Source organism: Dendrobates tinctorius, unplaced genomic scaffold (genome assembly GCF_039654945.1).
Source record: "Dendrobates tinctorius isolate UK_male_01 unplaced genomic scaffold, ASM3965494v1 ptg000069l, whole genome shotgun sequence".
NCBI classification, from domain to species: domain Eukaryota; kingdom Metazoa; phylum Chordata; class Amphibia; order Anura; family Dendrobatidae; genus Dendrobates; species Dendrobates tinctorius.
Window position 1 is genome coordinate 21,639,325 of NW_027361737.1, and position 25,345 is coordinate 21,664,669.

General features: G+C 41.0%; 1 protein-coding gene across 1 annotated transcript in view; it reads right to left on the reverse strand.

The window, feature by feature from the left end:
- Positions 1-3,818: 3,818 nt before the first annotated feature.
- PROC (protein C, inactivator of coagulation factors Va and VIIIa) overlaps positions 3,819-25,345 on the reverse strand; it is a 226,464-nt gene continuing 204,937 nt past the window's right edge. Inside the window, exons 13-17 of the mRNA XM_073581084.1 lie at positions 24,561-24,674; positions 22,352-22,486; positions 18,351-18,730; positions 16,722-16,839; positions 3,819-5,830 (exon numbers count right to left, since the gene is read on the reverse strand). Of these exons, the coding sequence (XP_073437185.1) occupies positions 5,253-5,830; positions 16,722-16,839; positions 18,351-18,730; positions 22,352-22,486; positions 24,561-24,674 (1,325 nt within the window). The 3' untranslated portion in view covers positions 3,819-5,252. The remainder of the gene's footprint in view (positions 5,831-16,721; positions 16,840-18,350; positions 18,731-22,351; positions 22,487-24,560; positions 24,675-25,345) is intronic.

The following is a 25,345-nucleotide window of genomic DNA, read 5'->3' on the forward strand; positions in this document are numbered from 1 at the left end:
AAGTGTTTAAAAAGGTCCCTTTGTCTGTTTCAGTAGGCTCCACAATCATGGGGAAGACTTGGCAGATGTCCAGAAGGCAGTCATTGACACACTTCACAAGGAGGGTAAAGCCCCCGTCACACACAGCGATCTCGCTAGCGAGATCACTGCTGAGTCACAAGTTTTGTGACGCAACAGCGATCTCACCAGCGAGATCGCTGTGTGTGACACTTACCAGTGACCGGCCCCCCTGCTGGGTATTGCTGATTGTCCTGGAATGGCCAGGACATTTTTTTTGATCGCTGGTCTCCCGCTGGCCAGCACTCATCGCTGTGTGTGGCAGGCGGGAGACCAGCGATCTGGCGCTGGTAACTAAGGTACACATCGGGTTTCTAAGCGATGCGCAGCGCTTAGAAACCCAATGTGTACCTTAGTTACCAGCGCGCTGGTGCAGGGAGCTGGTAACCAAGGTACACATCGGGTTTCTAAGTGCCGCGTGCCACTTAGAAACCCGCTGTGTACCTTGGTTACCAGCTCCCTTCACCAGCGCGTTGGTAACTAAGGTACACAGTGGGTAACTAAGCGACGTGCGTCGCTTGTTACCCGTGTGTCGCTGGTGCTGATCACTGATGAAGCTGCCTGTTTGGCAACTCACCAGCAATCATGTAGCGACAAACCAGCGATCCTGACAAGGTCATATCGTTGTCGGGATCGCTGGTGCGTCGCTATGTGTGACGGGGCCCTAAGCCACAAAACGTCATTGTTAAAGAAGCTGGCTGTTCACAGAGTGCTGTATCCAAGCATATTAATGGAAAGTTGATTGGAAGGAAAAAGTGGTAGAAAAAGGTGCACAAGCAACCAGGATAACCGCAGCCTTGAAAGGATTGTTAAGAAAAGGCCATTCAAAAATTTGCGGGAGATTCACAAGGAGTGGACTGCTGCTGGAGTCATTGCTTCCAAAGCTACCACACAGAGACGTATCCAGGACATGGGCTACAAGTGTCGCATTCCTTGTGTCAAGCCACTCATTACCAATAGACAACGCCAGAAGCGTCTTACCTGGGCCAAGGAGAAAAAGAACTGGACTGTTGCTCAGTGGTCCAAGGTGCTGTTTTCAGATGAAAGTTAATTTTGCATTTCATTTGGAAATCAAGATCCCAGAGTCTAGAGGAAGAGTGGAGAGACACACAATCCATGCTGCTTGAGGTCTAGTGTGAAGTTTCCAAAATCAGTGATGGTTTGGGGAGCCATGTCATCTGCTGGTGTAGGTCCAGTGTGTTTTATGAAGACCTAAGTCAGCACAGTTGTCTACCAGGAAGTTTTAGAGCACTTCATGCTTCCCTCTGCCAACAAGCTTTTTGGAGATTGAAATCTCATTCTTCAGCAGGACTTGGCACCTGTCCACACTGCCAAAAGTACCAGTCCCTGGTTTAAAAACAACAGTATCACTGTGCTTGATTGGCCAGAAAACTCGTCTGACCTTAACCTCAGACGAGAATATGTGGGGTATTGTCAAGAGGAAGATGAGAGACCCCAGATCCAACAATACAGATGAGCTGAAGGCTGCTATCAAAGCAACCTGGGCTTCCATAACACCTCAGCAGTGCCACAGGCTGATTGCCTCCATGCCACGCCACATTGATGCAGTAATTGATGCAAAAAGAGCCCCGACCACGTATTGAGTGCATTTACTGAACATACATTTCGGTAGGCCAACATTTTGGATTTTAAAATCATTTTTTCAATCTGGTGTTATAAAGTATTCTAATTTACTGAGATAATGACTTTTGGGTTTTCATTGGCTGTAAGCCATAATCATCAACATTAACTGAAATAAACACGTGATATAGATCACTCTGTTTGCAATGACTCTATATAATATGAGTTTCACTTTTTGTATTGAAGAACTGGAATAAATTAATTTTTTGATGATTTTCTAATTTAGTGAGAAGCACTTGTATATAACCTATCCACGACTTCTCTGAACATAACTCTCAATCAAACTTCACCGTACCCAAAAGCACCACACATACTGGCTGGTAACTAGCTCATGCAGCCTTTATTCCCTCCCCATTCCCTCAAGATGGATGGCTGGACCATCATTGTAAACAAGCCCCTGTAGTTTGTGTCACCCCTACCTCATTGTAGATTGTAAGCTCTTATTTTGCTTTAATTATACTGTTATCTTTAACGTTGTTACTTATGACTTGTGTATGAACTGTTGAATTGAAAAGCGCTGCAGAATATGTTGGCGCTATATAAATAAAGATTATTATTATTTTTGATGCATAAGAAAAAAAGGATCAGCATCACAAAATTAAAATAAAATTCAAAACCTTATTCCATCCAGATTAAAAATTAGAACATACTGTATATGGAACATGATTAAATGCATGTTCATACGATTAAGAGCTTCATCCAGAAACGTGTCAGAATGAACATGTTTTTAATCATGTACCATGGATGTCCTCATTTTTTTTTATCTGGATGGAATAAAGTTTTGAATTTTATTTTATTTTCTTTTGTGATACCAATCCTTTTTTTCTTAGGCATCTATCACGAGTGGTTAACAGTTACAGGATCTAAGCATTCCTATTGAGGCAAGCTAGCAATTTATTGCAGGATGAGACTTTTCCTTTTTTCTTTTCAGTCTTTATGATATTACTGTTTAACTGGAAGTGTAGGTTTAAAAAAAAGCCAAAATGGCCAGCATGAAAATTGCAAGATTACTTTTTCTTTTTTGTTAATAAAGATGATGTTATGAACAAAAAAATGCCAATAGATTTTTAGCCCCTTTGACATATAGGTACGTCATAGGTTGCCTCCTTCTCTTTCAAGTGGGCTCCGGCGCTGAGCCCGGATGTTTTCAGACACATTACAGCTGATCAGATCCGTTGTCATGTGCCCCTAACATCCGCAGGTGAAATCGCAATCCACACGCAACTGTTAACATGTTAAATGCTTCTGTCAATCTGACAGCGGCATTTAACATGCCCGTCCTGTAGCGCTTCACTAGCTCCGCCTACTGGCGCCTCTGTCACATTATCACGGGGCAATTTGACCACACTTGGAACTTTTTTTCCGTTTTCCAGTACACTGTATGGTAAAATCAATGGCGTCGCTCAAAAGTATAACTCGTCCCGTAAAAAAGCAAGCTCTCATACAGTCATATTGACTGAAAAATAAAAAAGTTATGGCTCTGGGAAGAAGGGGCGCAAAAAATGAAAAATCCCAAGGTAGTGAAGGGGTTAAAAATACACATAACAGAAAAAAGGTAAGGTGATTTTCTAATGATAAATGAAAGAATTTGCTTTGGAAAAGAATGAGAATAAAATTCTTCATCTAGATTTAATGATTAGCAGGGGTCCAAATAATTAATTGACTACTACCTTATTTTCCCCTACACTCTACTGATAGTATCACAGAAAGAGAAGATCAGACCCACAGAATATAAAGGTGGAACCTCTTCATAGAGCTCAGAGTGGTGTTCTGTTCATGAGTGACGCCTACTGTTTCTCATCTGCCACAGATCTTCCTCTTTCCTAACTAGAGAAGATTAGAGGAAGATCTGGTAGAGGGCGTCTTCTTGGTGGGTTTGTGCTTCGGTCAGCAGTTGTCTTGCCCCAGAGCCCTCTTTTCATGTTTTTTTTCTTCTTGCTGTTGCAAGGATGAAGGACATCACAAGGCTCCACGATTGGCCACTTCAAGGCATCATGCAAGGTTCTCTAAGGCCCAGAGATGACCCACAAGGCGATCCCAGTCCTGCTAGGGTACAGGACATAGGATGGCTGAGTGGGTCTGGAGTATATAGTGTACTGTGAAAAAAAATGGGGCAAAGATAGAATACTTATTTTTAATCAACAAAATGCAAAGTTAATGAACTAAAGAGAAATTTTCAAAACAGGATCAAGCTACACTTTTGTGTCTTGTTCATTGGTGGTTGAGTTTCAGCCTATTCCTTGGCCATATATTGGTTGTAGTTCTGGAACATCACAGCACTGGAGGATAATGGGTTGCTGGTCGCTCTGTAAGATTTAACAATTTTTAACTTCTCACACTCAGATAAATCTTTTTTTTTTTGGTTCACTTTGCCGGAGAAAAGCAATCTGCCTAATAATTCTGCACACCTTGAAAATGGGTTATGTATACTTAGACCACACACCTCTCATTACTTAAATGCACATCAACTGATCTTCTTCATCCAATAACCAATCAGGTTTATACAGTTTGGAGTTGGAAAATATGTATAAAAATGATGATGTGGTGAAAATACTTACTACCTAATAATTCAGCACGCAGTGTAATGAACGGTAACTGAAGACTCTCTGGGCACCGCCCCAGTGACTGACAGCTGGTGGCTACTGGGAGGAATAAAGTTAATTTTCTCCTAGTAGCTGCACTTTCAGCGGGAAACTCTGTAATGCTATTGAACTGCAAATTAATTCTTACATTTACAGGTAAATAGCGTCATCCAAGGCAACAGGTCCACGTTAAAGCATTTCAGTTGCAAAAAGGTTAATTTTGAATTAATTACTGTGAAGCACCTTAAGGATTTACAGAGTTCTGAATGTGGTCTTGAATACATCGTCGAAAAAGTGCTGCAAAGCATCTTAAAAAAAAAAAAAAAAAAGTTAGTTGAAAAATGATGCGGACGTAAAGTGTACATACAGTAAATATTATTTGTTATTACATATGACTATCTGTTATAAGGGCTTCAAAATGTAGTTTGAAAATTGCTAATTTTTCTAAATATTCACCAAATTTACCATATTTTCATAAATAAATGTACATTTTTTCAACCTAAATGTACAACTGCCATGAAGTACAAAGTGTCACAAACACAATCTCAGAATCGCTAACATTGGGAGAAGCGTTCTAAAGTTACTACCACATGCGGCTACATCACGAAGGCCAAAACTGGCTTCGGCAATTTCACCTTTTATGTGTGCATTTGGTCTTAAAAATATTTGATGTAGGAAAATTTGTAACTTGTTAAAAACGCTTTTTAGATAGTTTATAATAATATGGTTGTATGAAATAAGTTCTACTAGACGGTCAATTAGGGCTTGTCATGGTTGATTCTACAGCCCATACTCCTAATTGTGTGACACTTTCACATGTCCTCTTCTGAATGTCTTAATTTAGCGCTATACATTGCCATAGTAGGCTGTGACTGCAATGAATGTGGCACTGACAAGTCAGCCAGATGCAGAGTCTCTCTTCAGTCCAAACTTTTAGGTTTTCTATATATTGCAGGAAAACCATCCATAGGTTTATAAAGTATTAATAAGTGGCTCGTCCATTCCTTCAGTTTCTATAATGGTGTCCTTTATCCATGAGATATAATTGGATACTCTTGTGTACACTCCATATTTTCCTTCTTGGGCACATCCTTCTCCCCAGCTCACCACACCGACCAGGTACCAGGTATTGCGATACATCACCGCAAATGGACCTCCGCTGTCTCCTTTACAAGAGTCTCTAGCCTCAATGTTGTATCCAGCACAGAACATGTTCCCTGTTAGCACCATATCAGTAGATGCCATACAAGTGTCTTGGCTTACAATTGGCAATCGAACCTTTAGTAAGAAACGACTGGCTCGCCCTTTATAGTGTGTTGCTCCCCATCCACTTACTTGCCCTATCTCACCCTCTTGAGTTAGTAGAAGTCCAAGTCCAGGGCTAGGCAAGCAGATTGGTCGTGTATAATCACTCAGGATAGCTGGGCTACGTAAGTACAAAAGAGTGATGTCATGGTCATAATATTCCCCCAAATAGTATGGATGGGGGAAAACTTTCAGTACTGCAATCTTCTGTTCATCCTGATCCCGTAGGTATTTGTCATAATCTCCTGCAAAATAGATCAATAAATGAAATATTTTGAACAGATTGTTTGCAACTTTAAGTTAAAGTAACTTCATGTGCAACTCCAATATGGTGGGTGCAGCACAAGGATAAATGTAAACCGTTCACACATAGTACAAGAGAACATTCATGTTAATGCTATAAAAGCGGGAGTAGAGAATGGCTGGGACTAGATGCCGACTTTGGCCACGACACAGGTTGCATGGCCAAAGATTGTTATGTGCTGCTACTACATCTCAATGTAATGCAGGTGAATGGGACAGCATTGCGACCCCTAAGGTTCTGCAACCAGCAAGTCACAAAAAATTCAGCAAGGACTGACTTCTTGCGATTTTTTCGTGGTTGTGGTATACTAGGGGTTGCAACGTGACCACATTCACCTGCTTTGCGCTGCAATGTAATAGCAGCACATTGCGATCTTTGGTTGTGCTACCTGTGTTGGGTCAAAGACGCTGTCTAACCCCAGCCTAATGGTTGTCAAACAACCCTGAAACATGCATTACAGTTAGTATTCTTCTACAGCTTAGTGTTATAGCCAGCAGGTAAAACTCTTTTTTTTAACTCAAGAGCAAACTCTAAGAAGCTCTTGAGTCCATATATATCCAGAAACAGCTCCAATCCCACTGAGACAGATTTTGCTACAAGTCTTTCCACTTAATCTACCCTACCTGCGTCGATAGTTGGATGTGGAAGTGTATCAGTATTCTAAAAAAAAAAAAAAAGGGACCCTAGCAGCTGATTCATGCTGCTTGAACCTCAGACATCCTGCATCAGACACTGGCTACATTTTTGCAGTCATGTATGCTTAAAGGTTTATTCACGTCTCCAAGATCCTTTCCAAATATGTGGTAGGTGTAATAATAATATTAGCAAATAATAATATTCCAATTAGAAATGCAGTGTAGTTCTTCTGATATGCTGTACCCAATATGCAGTGCATTGCAGTAGCTTAAGTGTCTCTGATTACGACTAGAGTTGAGCGCCTTTGGTCGGATCGGGTTTCATGAAACAAAATTTGAGTCAGATGAAACTGGTCCGACTAGGGCAAAAAAAAGTCGGAGTTTCGTCCGAAACCCGACACCAATGCAAGTCAATGGGAAATAAAAGTCAGCATTGAGCGGATGACATTCATCCACTCAATGCCGACTTTTATTTCCCATTGACTTGCATTGGGGTCGGATTTCGGACGAAACTCCGACTTTTTTTTGCCCTAGTCGGACCAGTTTCATCCGACTCAAATTTTGTTTCATGAAACCCGATCCGACCAAAGTCGCTCAACTCTAGTTACGACCACTCATATTGTGACAATTGGTTAGTTGTTAGTGGTCATAACCATGGATACCTAAGGTCCTGCCATGCCTACACATGGGGTAAGTAACATAACAAATCAGAAGAACTATACTACATTTCTAGTTGGAGGTATTGGCTAATATTATTACTGTTACTCCTGCTACATATTGGGATAGGATCTTGGAGATGGGAATACCCCTTTAACTCTCATACTCCTCAGAGAATATACTTTGTATAGCCACCTGTGGACCATACAACAAGGATGACTAGCCCAAGAGGAAGGTCAAAGGTTTCTTCTTTCCTAATACTGACTACTCCATGTGTGTATAGAAAGATTCCAACTGTTGTGGTTCTCCTAAGGCAGACGTTTGCTAACTTTGAAACGCATTGAGAATAAAACCGTATAGACGTTTTTACACTGCTTTTGGAATTATATTGTGGATACAGTACCAGCAGCGTAATTTTCACAACTTATTTTCTACTATTCGATCACCACATTGGGTTCGCTAACCTGTTGGTGTTGCAGCAACTAGATTAATTTCCTTGTAAAGAGTGTAACTTTTGTTGTGGATCACACAACCTCACAAGGTGAGCAGTTACCATATCCTTTAATCCTATGCTATCAGATTAGATCCTATTGTGCTTCTATTGTCCCCCCTGTCTTTCTAGGAAGAGACCTGTCAGTCAAGGCGAGCAGGGCGGGCTGAATTTAACAGGGACCTGCTTCTTCCTGCTGCTTAGACTGTAAGCTTGTGAGCAGGGCCCTCATTCCTCTTGGTATCTGTTATGATCTATGTGATTATTGTTATGCTGTAATGTCTATTGTCTGTACAAGTCCCCTCTGAAATGTAAAGTGCTGCGGAATATGTCGGCGCTATAGAAATGAAATGTATTATTATTATTCTTGGATTGGTTGTCCTAGTTGCATGGTCCCGGATGGCTTTTGATAGTGTGTTTTTTTTCTGAAACGCCGGAGCATTTCTGAGGAAAACAAACGTGACTGAAAAGCTGAAATGACTGAGTCAGACTCTGGTTAAGGCCACGTTCACACGTTCAGTATTTGGTCAGTATTTTACATGAGTTTTTTGTGAGCTAAAACCAGGAGGGGGCGATAAATACAGAAGTGGTGACGTGTTTCCATTATACTTTTCCTCTGATTGTTCCACTCCTGGTTTTGGCTTAGAAATACTGAGGTAAAAAACTGACCAAATACTGAATGTGGGAATGAGGCCTATTTATACTCATTGTTCAGGCAGCATGAATCAGCTGGGAGATTCCCTTAATCCTCTTCATGACATCTGTTGTACATGTATGGCGCTGTGGGAGGTGCATTCCCACAAACTGCCGTACATGTACGGTGTGGCAATCGCGCTGGCTCACTCCGGGCAGCGGCACAATCAAAACAGTGTGTCAATGCTATATGAGAACTGACACCCTGAAGCCACACCCAATAATGACAGCAACATCAATCGACATAAAACAGGGAGCTACCTCTCTGCTTCGATTGACACAACGCAATTTTGATTGCATTGTGCCAATGGTCTCAATGGTGACTTCGTGCCAAAAGATGGCCGCGAAGTTACTCCTGTACAGTGGCCTGTAAGCTCTTGCTCAAAGCAGTAGCTGACACGCTTACTGCCTGTGTCTGATTCACTGCTTGTTTCTGGAAAACACCCATGGAGTCAGAATCATCACTACATCTGTAGATAAATTCCCAGAGGGGTGTAATTTCCAAAATGGTGTGACTTGAGGGGGGATTCTGCTCTTCTGGCACTTAGGAACTTTGTATATGGAGTCCACAAACTATTGTATGCTAATTGGTTCTCCAAGATTCAAATAGTGCTCTGTCTCTCCCTAGTCTCGCCATGTGGCTAAACAGTACTGTACAGCCACATATGGGGTATTGCCACATTTAGCATAAATTGTGCGACAAATTTTGGTGCCATTTATACCCATTTCCCAGTGTTATAAAATCTGGGGCTAAAACAACATTTTTATTGTAAAAATTTAATTAGATTTTCTTCACTGCCCAACATTATAGGATTCTGTAACACACATGTGGTGTCAATGTGATCACTGCAGCCTTGGATGAATTCATTGAGAGGTCTAGTTTGTAAAATGAGGTCACTTACAGTGGGTACAGAAAGTGTTCAGACGCTTTGCTTAGACATCCATATTTAAGTCACATGCTGTCCATTTCCTTGTGATCCTCCTTGAGATGGCTCTACTCCTTCATTGGAGTCCAGCTGTGTTTAATTAAACTGATAGGACTTGCTTTGCAAAGGCACACACCTGTCTATATAAGACCTCACAGTGCATATGTCAGACCAAATGAGAATCATGAGGTCAAAGGAACTGGCCAAGGAGCTCAGAGACAGAATTGTGGCAAGGCACACATCTGGCCAAGGTTACAAGACAATTTCTGCAGTACTCAAGATTCCTAAGAACACAGTGGCCACAATAATCCTTAAATGGAAGAAGTTTGAGGCCACCAGAAGTCTTCCTAGACCTGGCCGTCCAGCCAAACTGAGCAATCGAGGGAGAAGAGCCTTGGTGAGAGAGGTAAAGAAGAACCCCAAGATCACTGTGGCTGAGCTCCACAGATGCAGTAGGGAGATGGTAGAAAGCTCCACAAACTCAACTATCACTGCAGCCCTCCACCAGTCGGGCCTTTATGGCAGAGTGGCCCAACGGAAGCCTCTCCTCAATGCAAAACATATGAAAGCCCACATAGAGTTTGCTAAAAAAAACTCATGAAGGACTTCCAGACTATGAGACATAAGATTATCTGGTCTGATGATACTAAGAACGTTTTGGTGATAATTCTAAGCGGTATTTGTGGAGAAAACCAGGCACTACTCATCACCTGCCCAATACAATCCCAACAGTGAAACATGGTGGTGGCAGCATCATGCTATGGGGGTGTTTTTCAGCTGTAGGGACAGGACGACTGGTTGCCATTCAAGGAAACATGAATACGACCAAGTACAGAGATATCCTGGATGAAAACCTCTTCCAGAGTGCTCTGGACTCCAGACTTGGCTGAAGGTTCACCTTCCAACAAGACAATGACCCTAAGCACACAGCTAAAATAACAAAGGAGTGCTTCAGAACAACTCTGTCACCATTCTGACAAAGAACACACACCGTGTTCGAAACATGTTGCTGTGTCACCGCTTCTGTCTGCGGTATGCCGATTTTAGTGTCAATTTTTCAATAAATCAGCCTTTTGCATCAGCTGGACTACTCCTTCCTTTTTCTTCGTCAGAAACTATGCCCAATCTAAAACTGGTGAGTAATTACTCAAAATACCAGAGAGGACCAACACATAAACATAACCAAAGTGAGCAATGAAATAGAATTGGTGCACTCAGGAGAAATTGTGTAACATACTTTGTGGTCCATTTTCTCCTATTATCCCTTTTGGAAATTGAAAACTTGGGGACAAATTAATATTTTAGTGGAAAAACTTGTAATATTCCATTGACTCAGCCTATTGTTATACAATTCTGTGAATCGACTTGAGGGTTAAAAATGCTCATTACAACACTAGGTGGATTTCTCAAAAGGTGTAGTTTCCAAAATGGGGTCACTTGTGAGGGTTTCTGCAATTTTAACATGTCAGGGGCTCTTGAAATGTGACATGTCATTCGCAATCTGATCAACCCAAATTGCGCACCAGAATTCAATTGGTGCTCCTTCCCTTCCAAGTCCTGCCGTATGTTAAAACACATTTGGGGTGTCTGTGTACTTAGGACAATTTACACAACAAATTGTATGGTCCATTTTCTCCTGTTACCCTTGTGAAAATTTAAAAAAAAATTGGGGCAAAAAGAACAACTTTATAAAATTCTGCAAAGCATCTGTGAGTTCAAAGTGCTCACTAAATCTCTCAATAAACTCCTTGAAGGGTATAGTTTACAAAATGGGGTCATTTGTGTTTTTTTCTCCACCTTTTAGGCATATCAGGGGCTCTGCAAATGCAACATGGTGTCCGCTATCTATTCCAGCCAATTTTTCACTCCAGCAGTCAGTTGGTGTCTTTTCCCTTCCATGCCCTGCTGTGTGCCAAAACAATAGTTTTCCTCCACATATAGGATATCAACACACTTAGGAGTAATTACACAACAAATTGAATGTTACATTTTCTCCTGTTACCCTTGTGAAAATTAAATATTTTGTGCTAAAGCAACATTTTTGTGGGAAGAATTTATTTTTTCATTTTCACATCTCAATATTATAAAATCCTGTGAAGCACCTATGGGTTCAAGGTGCTAATAATAATAATAATAATAATAATAATACATTTTATTTCTATAGCGCCAACATATTCCGCAGCACTTTAAGGTGTGTGCACACGCTGCGGATTCTGCTGCGGATTCGCAGCAGATTTGGCCCTGCGGATCCACGGTAGTTTCTGCTGCGGTGTACAGTACCATTATTCCCTATGGGAAATGGAAACCGCAGTGCAGATGCTGCGGAATTTTCTGCATGGATTTTCTGCGGTTTCTAAACCACAGAAAGAATTGACATGTCAATTCTTTCTGCGGATACCACAGCGGCTTACCATCTCCTCAATTGTGGAGATGGTAAAACCACAGTTTTTGTACAGGCTTAAGGATATATAAATTGAAAGTTTTAAAAAATGGGAACTTTTCAAAATTTTCACCAAAATTCCAATATTTTCTAAAATATACGCAAAAAATTTCCCCTAAATTTACCACTAAGGCCGGTTTCACATTAGCGCTTTTTAAGCGCACGCACGGCCGGGGGTAGCTCCGCCCCCGAGCCGGCTCTCTGCCCGGCGTGCCCGCCCCTTGCTTGTAGCGCCGCCTACTAGCGGACAGCGGCGCCTGCGATCGGCGCACCCTATCTTTAGCATAGGGTGCGCAGATCGTGCGCAGGCCGTGCGCTAGTTGCGCTTTGACCTGCGCTGCGCACTTTTGACGGTGCGCCGTGCGCGCCAAAATCCGAAAAGTTTGATTTTGGCGCGCACGGCGCACCGTCAAAAGTGCGCAGCGCAGGTCAAAGCGCAACTAGCGCACGGCCTGCGCACGATCTGCGCACCCTATGCTAAAGATAGGGTGCGCCGATCACAGGCGCCGCTGTCCGCTAGTAGGCGGCGCTACAAGCAAGGGGCGGGCACGCCGGGCAGAGAGCCGGCTCGGGGGCGGAGCTACCCCCGGCCGTGCGCGCGCTGAAAATGCGCTAATGTGAAACCAGCCTTACATAAGGCACAATGGGTGAAAAAAATAAATGATGACATTCTGTAATTCACAGGAAGTCAGGAGATGATCACATGACATAACTTCCTGTAATGGAGGAAATGTATATTCGCAACTGAGGTGGGGTGAGATATATTACACAGTTAGATTATGAATTCATTATGTGTGTGAGCCGCATGTTCTTCTTTTCGTTGAATTGTCACAAAGTTTGTCACCTAACGACTGCCTAATACCGTAAATGTTGGCACGCCAGAACGAAAGGCATTTAGAAATCAAAGATTCTGGTTTTAACACACTTACTAATTGTCTGTTTGTGTATATACGGTATATACAGTGTCCCTGTTCCCTAACTAGAGTGATTATATTGAGTCAATAAAGTTACAGCATATACCTACTCTATTGCAAATATTACAGATTTTGGTTTACTCCAATATTTGTCTGCTCCCATACACTAGTTGAAAAAGAATCTGCTGACAATTATCTAATATACGAGGGGGAAGGGTGCATATAGGCCCGGATTCATCAAGACCAGCATTGTTTACACCAGTCTTGATGAGAGGGCATGTTAGAGTCATAGGCTCCCGATTCATTAAGTGGCCATATTTATGAATCAGGAGCGTCTTAAAAGTGGCTTCCGCCTCGCTTCAAATCTTATTTCAGCCATTGACTGGAGTAAGATTTGTGGTATAAGGTACACCATAACTCGTCATGAATTGAACAAGTGAGGGTTTCCACCCTCCATCCCTCCCTAACTCCCTCAATTTTTGCAGAGCTGAGTGAGACTGGCTTGAAAACGCCAAAAGTTGAAAAATTTGTGCTCAACCCTGGGTTGTGCAAAAACATAGTGAAAGTGAGGAATCAGGGCCACAGTGTCTGTTAATATTATTTTTATGAGTGGATCAGTAGATGAGGCCTGGTTGGATGAATGGCCACAACGGTCACCAGACCTTACCCAGAATTGGACTTTTTCTCGTAGGGAGTTATCAAACATTAGATATAGTCAAGAAAACCATGCACAGTTGGTAACATGATTGTACTTCAGCTAATATATAAACTGCACATCTGCTTCCGCACCCCCCTCCCTTACTTGTTGTCTATCCAAAAGAGCCAATTCGTAGGCATAGATCCATTAAGAGTAATTGGAATTCCATGGAAATGGGAAATGGGAAATCTTTCAGCAAGACACTGGAGGACATGAACATTTTACCTGCTTGCAGTTGGCGTGGCTAGTCCATGACAATTTATTGGCAAAAATTGGCCAAATGCTAGGTGGTGTAAAGTTAGACGAGGCATTCTAACGTCTAAAATGTACCATATTTTCCATCCGCATAAAACCCTCTGATAAATTTTGCAATTTGTAAGACTGTTTGCATTGAGTCTTAGTACATCCTTTATGACGATAAGTAGCAAATCAATAACAAATAATTGTTGGTCTATTTTTTCCAGTCTGCCTTCTGTCTCCAGCCTCTTACTGTCGTTTCTGTAGGATACTTACAGTTGTGGCCAAACGTTTTGACACCCCTGCAATTCTGTCAGAAAATACTCAGTTTCTTCCAGAAAATGATTGCAAACACAAATTCTTTGGTATTATTATCTTCATTTAATTTGTCTTAAATGAAAAAACACAAAAGAGAATGAAGCAAAAAGCAAAACATTGATCATTTCACACAAAACTCCAAAAATGGGCCAGACAAAAGTATTGGCACCCTCAGCCTAATACTTGGTTGCACAACCTTTAGCCAAAATAACTGCGACCAACCGCTTCCGGTAACCATCAATGAGTTTCTTACAATGCTCTGCTGGAATTTTAGACCATTCTTCTTTGGCAAACTGCTCCAGGTCCCTGATATTAGAAGGGTGCCTTCTCCAAACTGCCATTCTTAGATCTCTCCACAGGTGTTCTATGGGATTCAGGTCTGGACTCATTGCTGGCCACCTTAAAAGTCTCCAGTGCTTTCTCTCAAACCATTTTCTAGTGCTTTTTGAAGTGTGTTTTGGGTCATTGTCCTGCTGAAAGACCCATGACCTCTGAGGGAGACCCAGCTTTCTCACACTGGGCCCTACATTATGCTGCAAAATTTGTTGGTAGTCTTCAGACTTCATAATGCCATGCACACGGTCAAGCAGTCCAGTGCCAGAGGCAGCAAAGCAACCCCAAAACATCAGGGAACCTCCGCCTTGTTTGACTGTAGGGACCGTGTTCTTTTCTTTCAATGCCTCTTTTCTCTCCTGTAAACTCTATGTTGATGCCTTTGCCCAAAAAGCTCTACTTTTGTCTCATCTGACCAGAGAACATTCTTCCAAAATGTTTTAGGCTTTTTCAGGTAAGTTTTGGCAAACTCCAGCCTGGCTTTTTTATGTCTCTGGGTAAGAAGTGGGGTCTTCCTGGGTCTCCTACCATACAGTCCCTTTTCATTCAGATGCCGACGGATAGTATGGGTTGACACTGTTGTACCCTCGGACTGCAGGGCAGTTTGAACTTGTTTGGATGTTAGTCGAGGTTCTTTATCCAACATCCGCACAATCTTGCGTTGAAATCTCTTGTCAATTTTTCTTTTCCGTCCACATCTAGGGAGGTTAGCCACAGTGCCATGGGCTTTAAACTTCTTGATGACACTGCGCACGGTAGACACAGGAACATTCAGGTCTTTGGAGATGGACTTGTAGCCTTGAGATTGCTCATGCTTCCTCACAATTTGATTTGGTTTCTCAAGTCCTCAGACAGTTCTTTGGTCTTCTTTCTTTTCTCCATGCTCAATGTGGCACACACAAGGACACAAGACAGAGGTTGAGTCAACTTTAATCCATGTCAACTGGCTGCAAGTGTGATTTAGTTATTGCCAACACCTGTTAGGTGCCACAGGTAAGTTACAGGTGCTGTTAACTACACAAATTAGAGAAGCATCACATGATTTTTCGAACAGTGCCAATACTTTTGTCCACCCTCTTTTTTATGTTTGGTGTGGAATTATATCCAATTTGGCTTTAGGACAATTCTTTTTGTGTTTTTTCATTTAAGACAAATTAAATGAAGATAATAATACCAAAGAATTTGTGTTTGCAATCAATTTCAGGAAGAAACTGAGTATTATCTGACAGAATTGCAGGGGTGTTAATCGGCACAACTTTTTGCACTAGTTTTCCATGCACATTTTTACATTAATATATCCAATAACAGATACGAATTGGTGAATATAATATTCCTGTTGCTTCTCCGCTCTTTATTTTAACGCGTCATTCACACAGCTGTAATATAAGGTCTCTAACACAAACACAAGGTCTGGTTGCCTGCGAGACTAACATTAGCATCATAAAACCCTCAGTCAGGCGGGAATATTTGGCTGTTATACATCAGAATATGATCTTGCGTCATTACTTCAAAAGATAGCAATTCTAATGATGATAGTAGGTCTATATTCACGAAAAGATTTAGGATGAACAGTTCTGTAAAAAATATCCAAATTGATTGGTTAACAGATTTTGCAAAATAAATCCATGGACATTATTCACTAGCTCTTCTACCTGAAGAGACTGGTGAACTTACTTTGCAAATCTATATTACAACAGTTGCATAATTCTTATATTAAATTTAGCATTTTATAAGTCCAGCTAGAGAGCGAGCATGCTCATAAGGGCTCATACCCATACGTGAGAAAAAATACGGTCCGATTACCGGACCGAAAAAACGGACGAGTGCTATGCGAGTGTAATGCGATTTCCGTGTGATCTTTCCACGGAAAATCCATATGACATGCGTATGTAATGTGATTTTAACATGAGCTTTCACATACAGCCGTTCTCTCTATGTAAATCTCATGTTAAAATAGCATTGTAAAATACAACTGCACACTTCGCTGTAAAACAAAATATTCTTCAAAACATATATATATACTTAGATGCAAATTACATGCATTTTTTATGCATTTCTGCTGCAGAAACACACTAAAGAATCATGTGCATTTTTACCAGAGGATTTTACACATCTTTTGGAAGTCTATGGGGAGAATCTGCACAGAAAACTCAGCGGACCCACAAGAGAAGTTGACATGCTGCGGATTTGAAACCCGCACCACAGGTTTGCTGGAAGTATAAGTATATGATGCGTTAAAAATGCACCAAAAGCTCAAAGTGGGAACATAGCCTTAGATAACTAGGTACTTATGCATGCAGTCTGCATTGGGAAATCTGTTAAAAGATTTGTTTTATGTAATCTAGAACAAAAGATACATTACATTGATGCAGAGCAACTTTTATTCATTATCTGCTTATCACACATTTCACTGTAGTATCCGTACAATGCTACAACTCGCTTTGTTTTTATCTTAGTTTTTGTAGTATCAGTGTATTATGAAGTAAGCTCACCAATAGTAACATGATGTGGGTCAATGCCTTCAAAGCAGTGGGCGGCAGACACTACCCAGCGTAGGCTGATCAGGCTTCCACTGCAGAAGTCTGTTCCTCGAGAATTGCGAATCATAACCTTAAAAAGGTGGAAGAAAGGGAGGAAGAGGGAAAGCAAAAAAATTCAATCTAAAAACATCTTATATAAAGTACAACTAACCTGATATTAAAGCACTATAGAACAATTGCTAAATAGTCTTTAATATTTCTGGTATTATGAATTAGCATAAAACTAGAAAACCACTAAAAATATTTCTGCTTGTAAGGGAATCTGTTTTGCTATATAATCTGAGTGCACCATGATGTAGTGGAAGAGAGCCTGATTACAGTAATGTGTCACTTACTAGGCTGTGATTTGCTGTTTCAAAACAATCAATGTTTTATCAACAGGAGATTATCACTACAGGACAACTGACCTCGTGCCTCCTAGTCTAACCACACCCCCAGCACTGTTTAGCAGCTGTCTGTCACTATACATTGCACACAGAAAGCTGTGGTGTAGACCGGTTATACTCAGCTAAACTAAATGTATAGCAGAGAAAACTGTAATTCTGTCATAACTTCTGCACCAAGTAAACTAGGTGATGCATCACTGGAATCAGGGTCTCTCTCCCTACCTCATGCTGTTGTCTGATTACATGGCAAAACCTGCTGACATATTCCATTTAAATGATGAGATCGATCATAACTAACGACTAGCAAACAACATCGGACAAGGATTTAGTCAGGATGAGAACCTTGAATGAAATGGTTCAACAGTGATCATTATGTCATAACATCGAACATCATGAGCTGCGCTCACACTGACAGATACGGTATTTTTCGGATTATAAGACACACTTTTTTTCCTCCAAATTTTGGGGGAAACTGGGGGTTTGTCTTATAATCTGGATGTACCTTACCAGCTCCGGTGAAGATGGGTCACAGGGTTGCTGCTGCAGGAAGCTGGTGGCAGCAGGAGGGGGGCGATGCTTCAGGTCCCAGGCTCATAGGATGGGGTGTTTGGTGCTGCAGGGCTCCGCCGACCTTTTGTGAAATCCCGAAGCCCCCCACTTTCCATGGTTTCTTATGCAGCAGACTTTGGGAAAATGGCCACCAGAATATGCTCAGACTGAGATCTCAGGAACCTCTGCCGAACACACCCTCCTCCTGGCCTGGGGCACACAGCGTCGCCCCTACTAGTCAAATCACTGAATGACTGAATATACTACAAATTTTCAAAGGTTGAACAAAAAATTTTTTGCGCACCTAAACGATTACATGCCTTTGGACATGTCCTTCAAGTCGTTCAACCCATTCACTTTCCACAATTATCATGAAAAATGGATCATTAGTATTAGAATCATCTGATTATCGGCCAGTGTAAATGGGCATTAAGAGACTGTATTATCTATGCGCTAACTTTACCATTAGCTGATCAAGTATTGTGTGACACAACAACTGATCAAGTATTGTGTGACATAGAAGTAGGAAAAGTATTTTTTTTGTTATTTTGTCATTTTTAGTAAGTGTTCCATGTATTTCTTGCCAAAAACATGACTGATAAATCTATAAAATATTGTTGCTAATTTAATTACATTATCAAACTACCTGCCAGGGGCAGTGTCCAAGATCGCAACGCATCCCACCAACAATCCGACCAGTTTCTGACATGTCTTCACTGTTCAGAAATCTTCCAACGACATCATCATACCAGGTTGTTCCGTTTCCATCCTCACCCCCTGTAGTAATGTTCTTACTGTCTATTCCGGTAACATTATGAGAAGTTTCGTTCTCCACTTGTTTTTCTGTCTCATTTAGCTTTTGTATCTGTATGTTATCATTTACACTGCTTGTTGGGGTAATGACCGATGTGGAATTGAAGAAGGAATTCTCTGCTTCTGGCAAATCAGAATTGGAGCGGCCAAGAGGTTCTTGGTGATGCAACAGTGAGCGTGAAGAACTGGTGGCGAGTCCACACGGGAAACGAGCTGGAAGAGAAGAGGAAACATGGATTTCTTCCAATAGGTTTGTGCTATTGCTGAAATTACAGGGCACGTTGTGGATCAATGCAGATGATGTGTGGTTCTCCTCATTAAAATGCATTAAAATCTGAGTAATTTAATCATTGTTTTGTTTGGTGCCTTCTTGTTGCGCTTTTCTGATCTATGGTTTCATTTTTTTGTGTGGAAACACATAAGTGTAAAGAAAAAGCAGCAACAATTGTACATGTAAGTGTTGAAGTCTTCTGGGAGGAAAAATCTATTCTATTATTTCTAAACACTGTTTTTTGGTGATTCCTTTGTATCTCCGTTCATACTGCACCCACACACACAAATGATACACCATTTGAAAGGTAAACTTGCCCCCTTCAGCAAGAAAATAGTCAAACAAACCACACATCCACGATTTTATCACTAAATACAGTTTAAACATTAATTTTCATAAACCTGCAGAAAGACACAAGTACCTGCAGGTGGCACCTCAACCGGAAAACATATTTTGGCCTCTGCTTATCAAACCAATTTATTGTATTACCAATCTACATATATAAATACCTGTCTGTGTTCATCAGCTCATGAAATACATTTACATTTGACCAACTTGCTTTTTCTGAAATTGCCTGCACCCCGACGACCAATGTGTGAAAATTTCACACGGGTCAAGCTAGTAGACATAAAAAATGTAGCAAAAGCACAGAAAAAAATGTAAATGCTGCCGATCTTAACATGAACACTTGAGGTCAATTTCCAATTTATTTTCTGCACTGTATCAGACAATTTCAGTAAGGGCTCATACACAAGTGCAGTCCAATAAAAAAAAATCAGATTGTACTCTAACTAATGTTAGTCAATGATTCACTGCTCATCTGCAATTTTTTTTTCAGGTTGGATAGGACTGAGAAAAAAATTGCAGCATGCGGCGAGTGGCCACGTATATCGGGCAAGATTCGCAATGCAAGTGAATGGGTGCGAGAAAACAATCGCACAGAACATGGACCATGCGTGAGCCGTCCGATTTTTATGCACCCATCTCTTAGAAAACCAGACATTTCATCAGCCAAGTACAGTAAATTCATAGCAAATATATATACACATATACACACACGCAGTTGTGCTCAAAAGTTTACATACCCCGGCAGAGTTTTTGCTTTCTTGGCCTTTTTTTCAGGAAATATGAATGACAACACCAGAACATTTTCTCCACTCATGGTTAGTGGTTGGGTGAAGCCGTTTATTGCCAAACTACTGTGTTCCCTCTTTTTAAATCATAATGACAACCCAAAACATCCAAAAAACCCTGATCAAAGGTTTACATACCCTGGTGATTTTGGCCAGATAACATGCACAGAAGTTGACACAAATAGGTTTGAATGGGTACTAAAGGTAACATCCTCACCTGTGACCTGTGACATGCCAGGAAAATTGTTCGGGATGCAAAGAAAAACCCACAAATAACATCATCTGAAATACTGGACTCTGAAAACTAAGGAGGCACTTGAAGAAAAATGGGCTGCATGGTCGAGGCTGATGATTAAAGCCTGGGAAGAGGGTAATGCATAACTAGCTTCCCAGGTCCCAGGCTACTAATATCAGTTTACAGCTGTCTACGTAACCTTTACTGGTTATTAAAAAGGGTGACCCCCAAAAATGATGTGGAGTCCCACCTATTTTTAATAACCAGCAAAGGCTAGGCAGACAGCTCCAGGTTGATATTACTAGGCTGGAAAGGGGCCATGGATATTGGCATCATCTCAGACTAACCAGCCCTCAGGCACCCAGAAATGGTGCATCCATTAGATGCGCTAATTCTTGCAATTCTGCTCTTCCTGATTGCCCTTGTGCATCGGCAGTTGGGGTAATTGTTTCAGGGTTGATGTCAGCTGTGTAATGACATCTGACATCAAGCCCATGGGTTAGTAATGGAGAGGCATCTATAAGACAACCTCATTACTAAACCTGTAGTCAAAACAAATACACACACAGAGAAAAGCCCTTAAATTGTAAAAAGCACTCCCAGAGCATCTTTTACCTATTTAATACTAATACAAAATAAAATAATCCAAAGGGGTCCACTGTAAATTCATAACAACGAGGTCCCCTGAGGATCTCTGACTCTGGTACATCTGGAGGCTGTGATGACCGCTCAGTATGGCTGCCGGAACACACTGAGAGTAGTGTGTGAATCCAACTGCTGTGGCGAGAGCTGACATCAATAAGGTACAATACCAGCAGCACAGGTTACCCGCTACCTCCAAACTGCCTATGTACTACTTTGGATCTGCCAGCGTTGTGTCTCACATATCTGCATCAAGTGAGTGGTTCCGCCTTTTGCTTAATGCTGCAATCTGGATATCACCTGTAAGGTGGCTGCCAGAGACATAGTGGATGGGAGATATGTATCACAGAGGTGGATGTCCTCTGTGATGTAAAACTTGGCTTAATGCACTAGTATACATAGTACTAACAGGGGTTAATCGGCTATGATAGAGCCAGCTTTTAATGTAAACAACTGAAGAGTTAGGGCGGGACGGCTTCTCACCATATCTCAACCCCTGGGTATGGTTCACATTGTAAAATGGGACATGTTTATCTCACACATGCTTCTGTGTAAGGAGGTATGTAGATCTCCTGGATTGTGTGGCTTTGCTAAAAGACTAAGGAGGTGGACTCTAAGGGTCCCGTCTCACTTAGCGACACACCAGCGATCCCGACAACGATATGACCTGGTCAGGATCGCTGGTGCGTCGCTATCTGGTCACTAGTAAGCTGCCAAACAGGCAGACTCACCAGCGAGCACGCTGGTATCCAGGGTAAACAGCCGATAACTAAACGCGCGGCGCTTAATACCCACTGTTCACCCTGGATACCAGCTCCCAGCGTCTGCTTACAGCGCTGGGAGCTCTCTGATCGTTGGTCTCCAGCTGCCACACGCAGCGATACATGCTGGCCAGCGGGAGACCAATGATCAAAAAATGGCCCAGGACATTCCTGCACGATCAGCGATATTCGGCGGGGGGCCACACACAGCGAGATCGCTGTTGCGTCACAAAATCGGTGACGCTTCAGCGATCTTCGCTAGCGATCTCGCTTTGTGAGAAGCCAAGCGGGTGAACCCGCACTATTGTATGGATTGTTTACTTTATGTTTCACTTTGTGCCCGACAAGGGTTGTATTTAGGTTTTACAGTGATGAGGTATATGAGCACTGAAATAAACCAGCCAGACCTTACATAGTCATGGTTCTTGTGGTACCTCATTGCCTCATCGTGAAATTGCCAGATTCAGTGCAGAAAGTGTCTAATTCACATAATAGAGTACAAATTACCGTAGTTGTAGGGTACAAACTGCACAAGAATTCTGGAAGTTTATTGAATTTCTCCCGTTTAGAAAGTCAACTATGCTTCTATAATTTTATGCTGAGAGCTGCAGCTTTGCAACACCTGGAAGGCCACAGGATGGAGACCACTGATGTAATCACATTCTTATAGAAGTACTGATATAGTAACATGCGAAAATTACAATGTGCAATGACAATTTTTCAAGAGCTCTTTAAGAAATGAAAGCTGAACTGTGATGTGTTGCTACAAATGGAAGGAAGGATGTAACCTACCAGATTTGGCACATTTCTTCCCGTCCTCCTCCAGGGTATATCCTTGTGCGCAGGAGCAGGTGACACTAAGTGACCCCGGTGTATCTGTACAGTACTGCCAGCATCCTCCATTTTTATACCAGCACTCAACCCGCACTGCAGTTACAGAAATGTACAGTTATTCATACTATCATGCATACATTTGGAAATATATTATAAGCATGGAGTTGACATACTTTTTTCCCCATCTTCCTAATAAATAAATTAATGTCTACATTGTTTACAGCACGTGTTCACAGGAGAAATGTCTGATTGATTGGGGTCCTTCCTACATCTGTTGTGCAGCAAAAGTCTGACCCCCATTGTATTCATTAATGGGGGTCCCAGCAGTGGGTAGATCAAACCTTTATTACCTATCCAGTGGAGATATGAAAATGTCCATTGTGGAAAAATCTCATTAGCCCCTTCTCAACATTGGAATTACTTTTACATCTTATGTATTGAGCGGGCTCGGCTCCCTCATATCAAGGGGTGTCTTATATTTCCAGTACCTGCCACTAACAGAAGTAACCAGAACCTACTGCTGTTTAACTATTTAATTGCCACTCTCAATCTCTGATAGAAGCATTTAAATGGCTTTGTTGAGTGACGCAAGCGTTCTGGTGTCTGTGGCTGTGCTACATAGCAGATCGTCAGTTTCCCTATATACAGCAATACTATAGTATTGTAATAAATAATACAATTGATCAAATGATCAGAGCCTCAAGTCTTCTAGAATGACATTGTCTATGGGACCATCTAGTACAGGGCTAGAGGTGTTTCCAGCAGTCCCATAGGCAATGAAGTGAACAGAGGTCAAGCATGGTTTCAGAACCCAGTTCCCGGGATCCCAGTAGTCAGACAGCTATTCATTGGCAAATTATTCCCATTCTGTGGAAAAAGGATAACTTGCTTTATTTTAATAACGCTTTAATAAAAAAAAGTTTTAAAACATATTGAAAACAAATTTGTATTGTCGTGTCTGTAAAAGTCCAATTTATTAAAATATAAAATTATCTAGTGCATAAATTCTGAAAAGAAAACAAAAATGCTATAAAATCACAAGCTGAGCAGTCACAAAAACAAGCTCTCCTACGGGACCATTGATGGAGAAATAAAAAATGTATGGGTCTCTGAAAATGCTTCTGTGTTTTGAAGTTTTTTTTAAACCACTAATATATTTAAAAAGAACCTGACATTTTGTATTGCCACAATTGTACAGATCTGAAGAACCATGCTGCCTGGTCATTTTTACCGCCTAATCAAGACTGTAAAAGCAAAACCCAAAAAACAAGGGCAGAATGACAGTTCCCTAACCATTTAACCCAGCTTGGGATTTTTTTTTTATGCTTTTCAGTACATTGTAAGTTAAAATGAATCGCAATATTGAAAAATATAACTCGTCCCACAAAGAACAAGCTCTCATGGCTATATCGACGGAAAACAAAATAGTTATGGCTCTTAGAAGAAGAGAAGGGAAAAAACAGAAAAATGAAAAATTCCCCTTTTGTAAAAGGGTTAGGAAACAAACTGTGCTCTATATCAAAGATGTTGTTCCCACCCTGGCCAATTAAACCTGGTTATTACTGCAAGGGTATGTTCACATGCAGCATTTTTTGCTGCATTTTTTAATGCCTAAAAGCTGCATTTTTCAGTACCATCAAACAGCTATGATATTTTAGAAATCACATGGACACGGTTGTTGTTTATTTTACTGAGTTTCACAATTGTGGCATTTTGTAAATCTGAAGCATGTCAATACTTGCCATTTTTTAATTGTTTTTCATCCATAGAAAGCAATGAGAAGGTGCAAAAATGATGCAAAAATGGTGCAAAAATGGTGCAAGAAATGCAGCTAACAGGTTTTGGTGACTAATACTAATTTTATTATGCAAATCTCATGTATTCCGCACCAAAAAAACCACAGCAAAAATGCCACAAAAATGCAGCACTACCTGCATTTTGAACACAGCTTTATTGTTGCCATGAAAGCAGGGTTTAAAAAAAAAAAAAAAAAAAAAACCTCAGCAAAACCGCAGCATTGCTTAAAATGCAAATAGAAATGATGAGGAATAAATGGCTACTGGTGAAGTCAATGTCCTCCATATTCTCCGTGATCCATTATACCCTGCATTCCAATAGGAATGTGTGTTTCTACCAATGCAGGAAGATATGTGGCCAATTTTCTCACCATTTTCACAGTGTCTTCCTACATAACGTGGTGGACAGAGACATGTGTAGGTATAGTGATACTGATGGCAGATTCCCCCATTTTGGCACGGATTCTCTTTACATGGGCTGTGGTCTATAAGGAAATAATTAATAATAGTGAATAATGCACAGTATTCTTAATACAAACTCCTACTTAGAAATAACGTCATCATTAATTGTGAATGTCTTTAACAAGCAGCATTTCTAGAATTCATTAGGTCTAGGATAGCAATTTTCCAGAACCTTGGTCATATCATAGTCATTTGATTTAATTTTTTTTTTTTTTAAATACAAAAGCTTTTCAAATTTAAAGAAGCCTTCCTCCTGTCAAAGTGTTTATCCTCGCAATCATATTATAAAGCACTGTGTACTGACAATTGTTCAGTTAATTCTTCGCTTTGCTCTATTTAGAAACAGGAAGTCTCTTGTCCGTTCATTTATCATTCCCCTCTTCACCACCTGACCCAGCTGCTCCCTCCTCCCCCTGCCATAAACTCTTGCAGTGACTCATGACTCATACAGGGAAAACTGACCTCCTGTTTATACATAGAGCTTAGAAGGATTCAGCTAGTCAGTTTTATATCATGTGATGTCATAGGCCTAATGGAAAAGAGAAGAATTATCTGGGTAGAAAGGCAAAATGAACAATTGTAATCACACAGTGCTATATAATATGATTACAGCATATTAACAATTTTGATGGGAGTGCGTCTTAAAAACGAAAAAAAAAAATAAAAAAATATGAATAATAACCTATCTGGACAG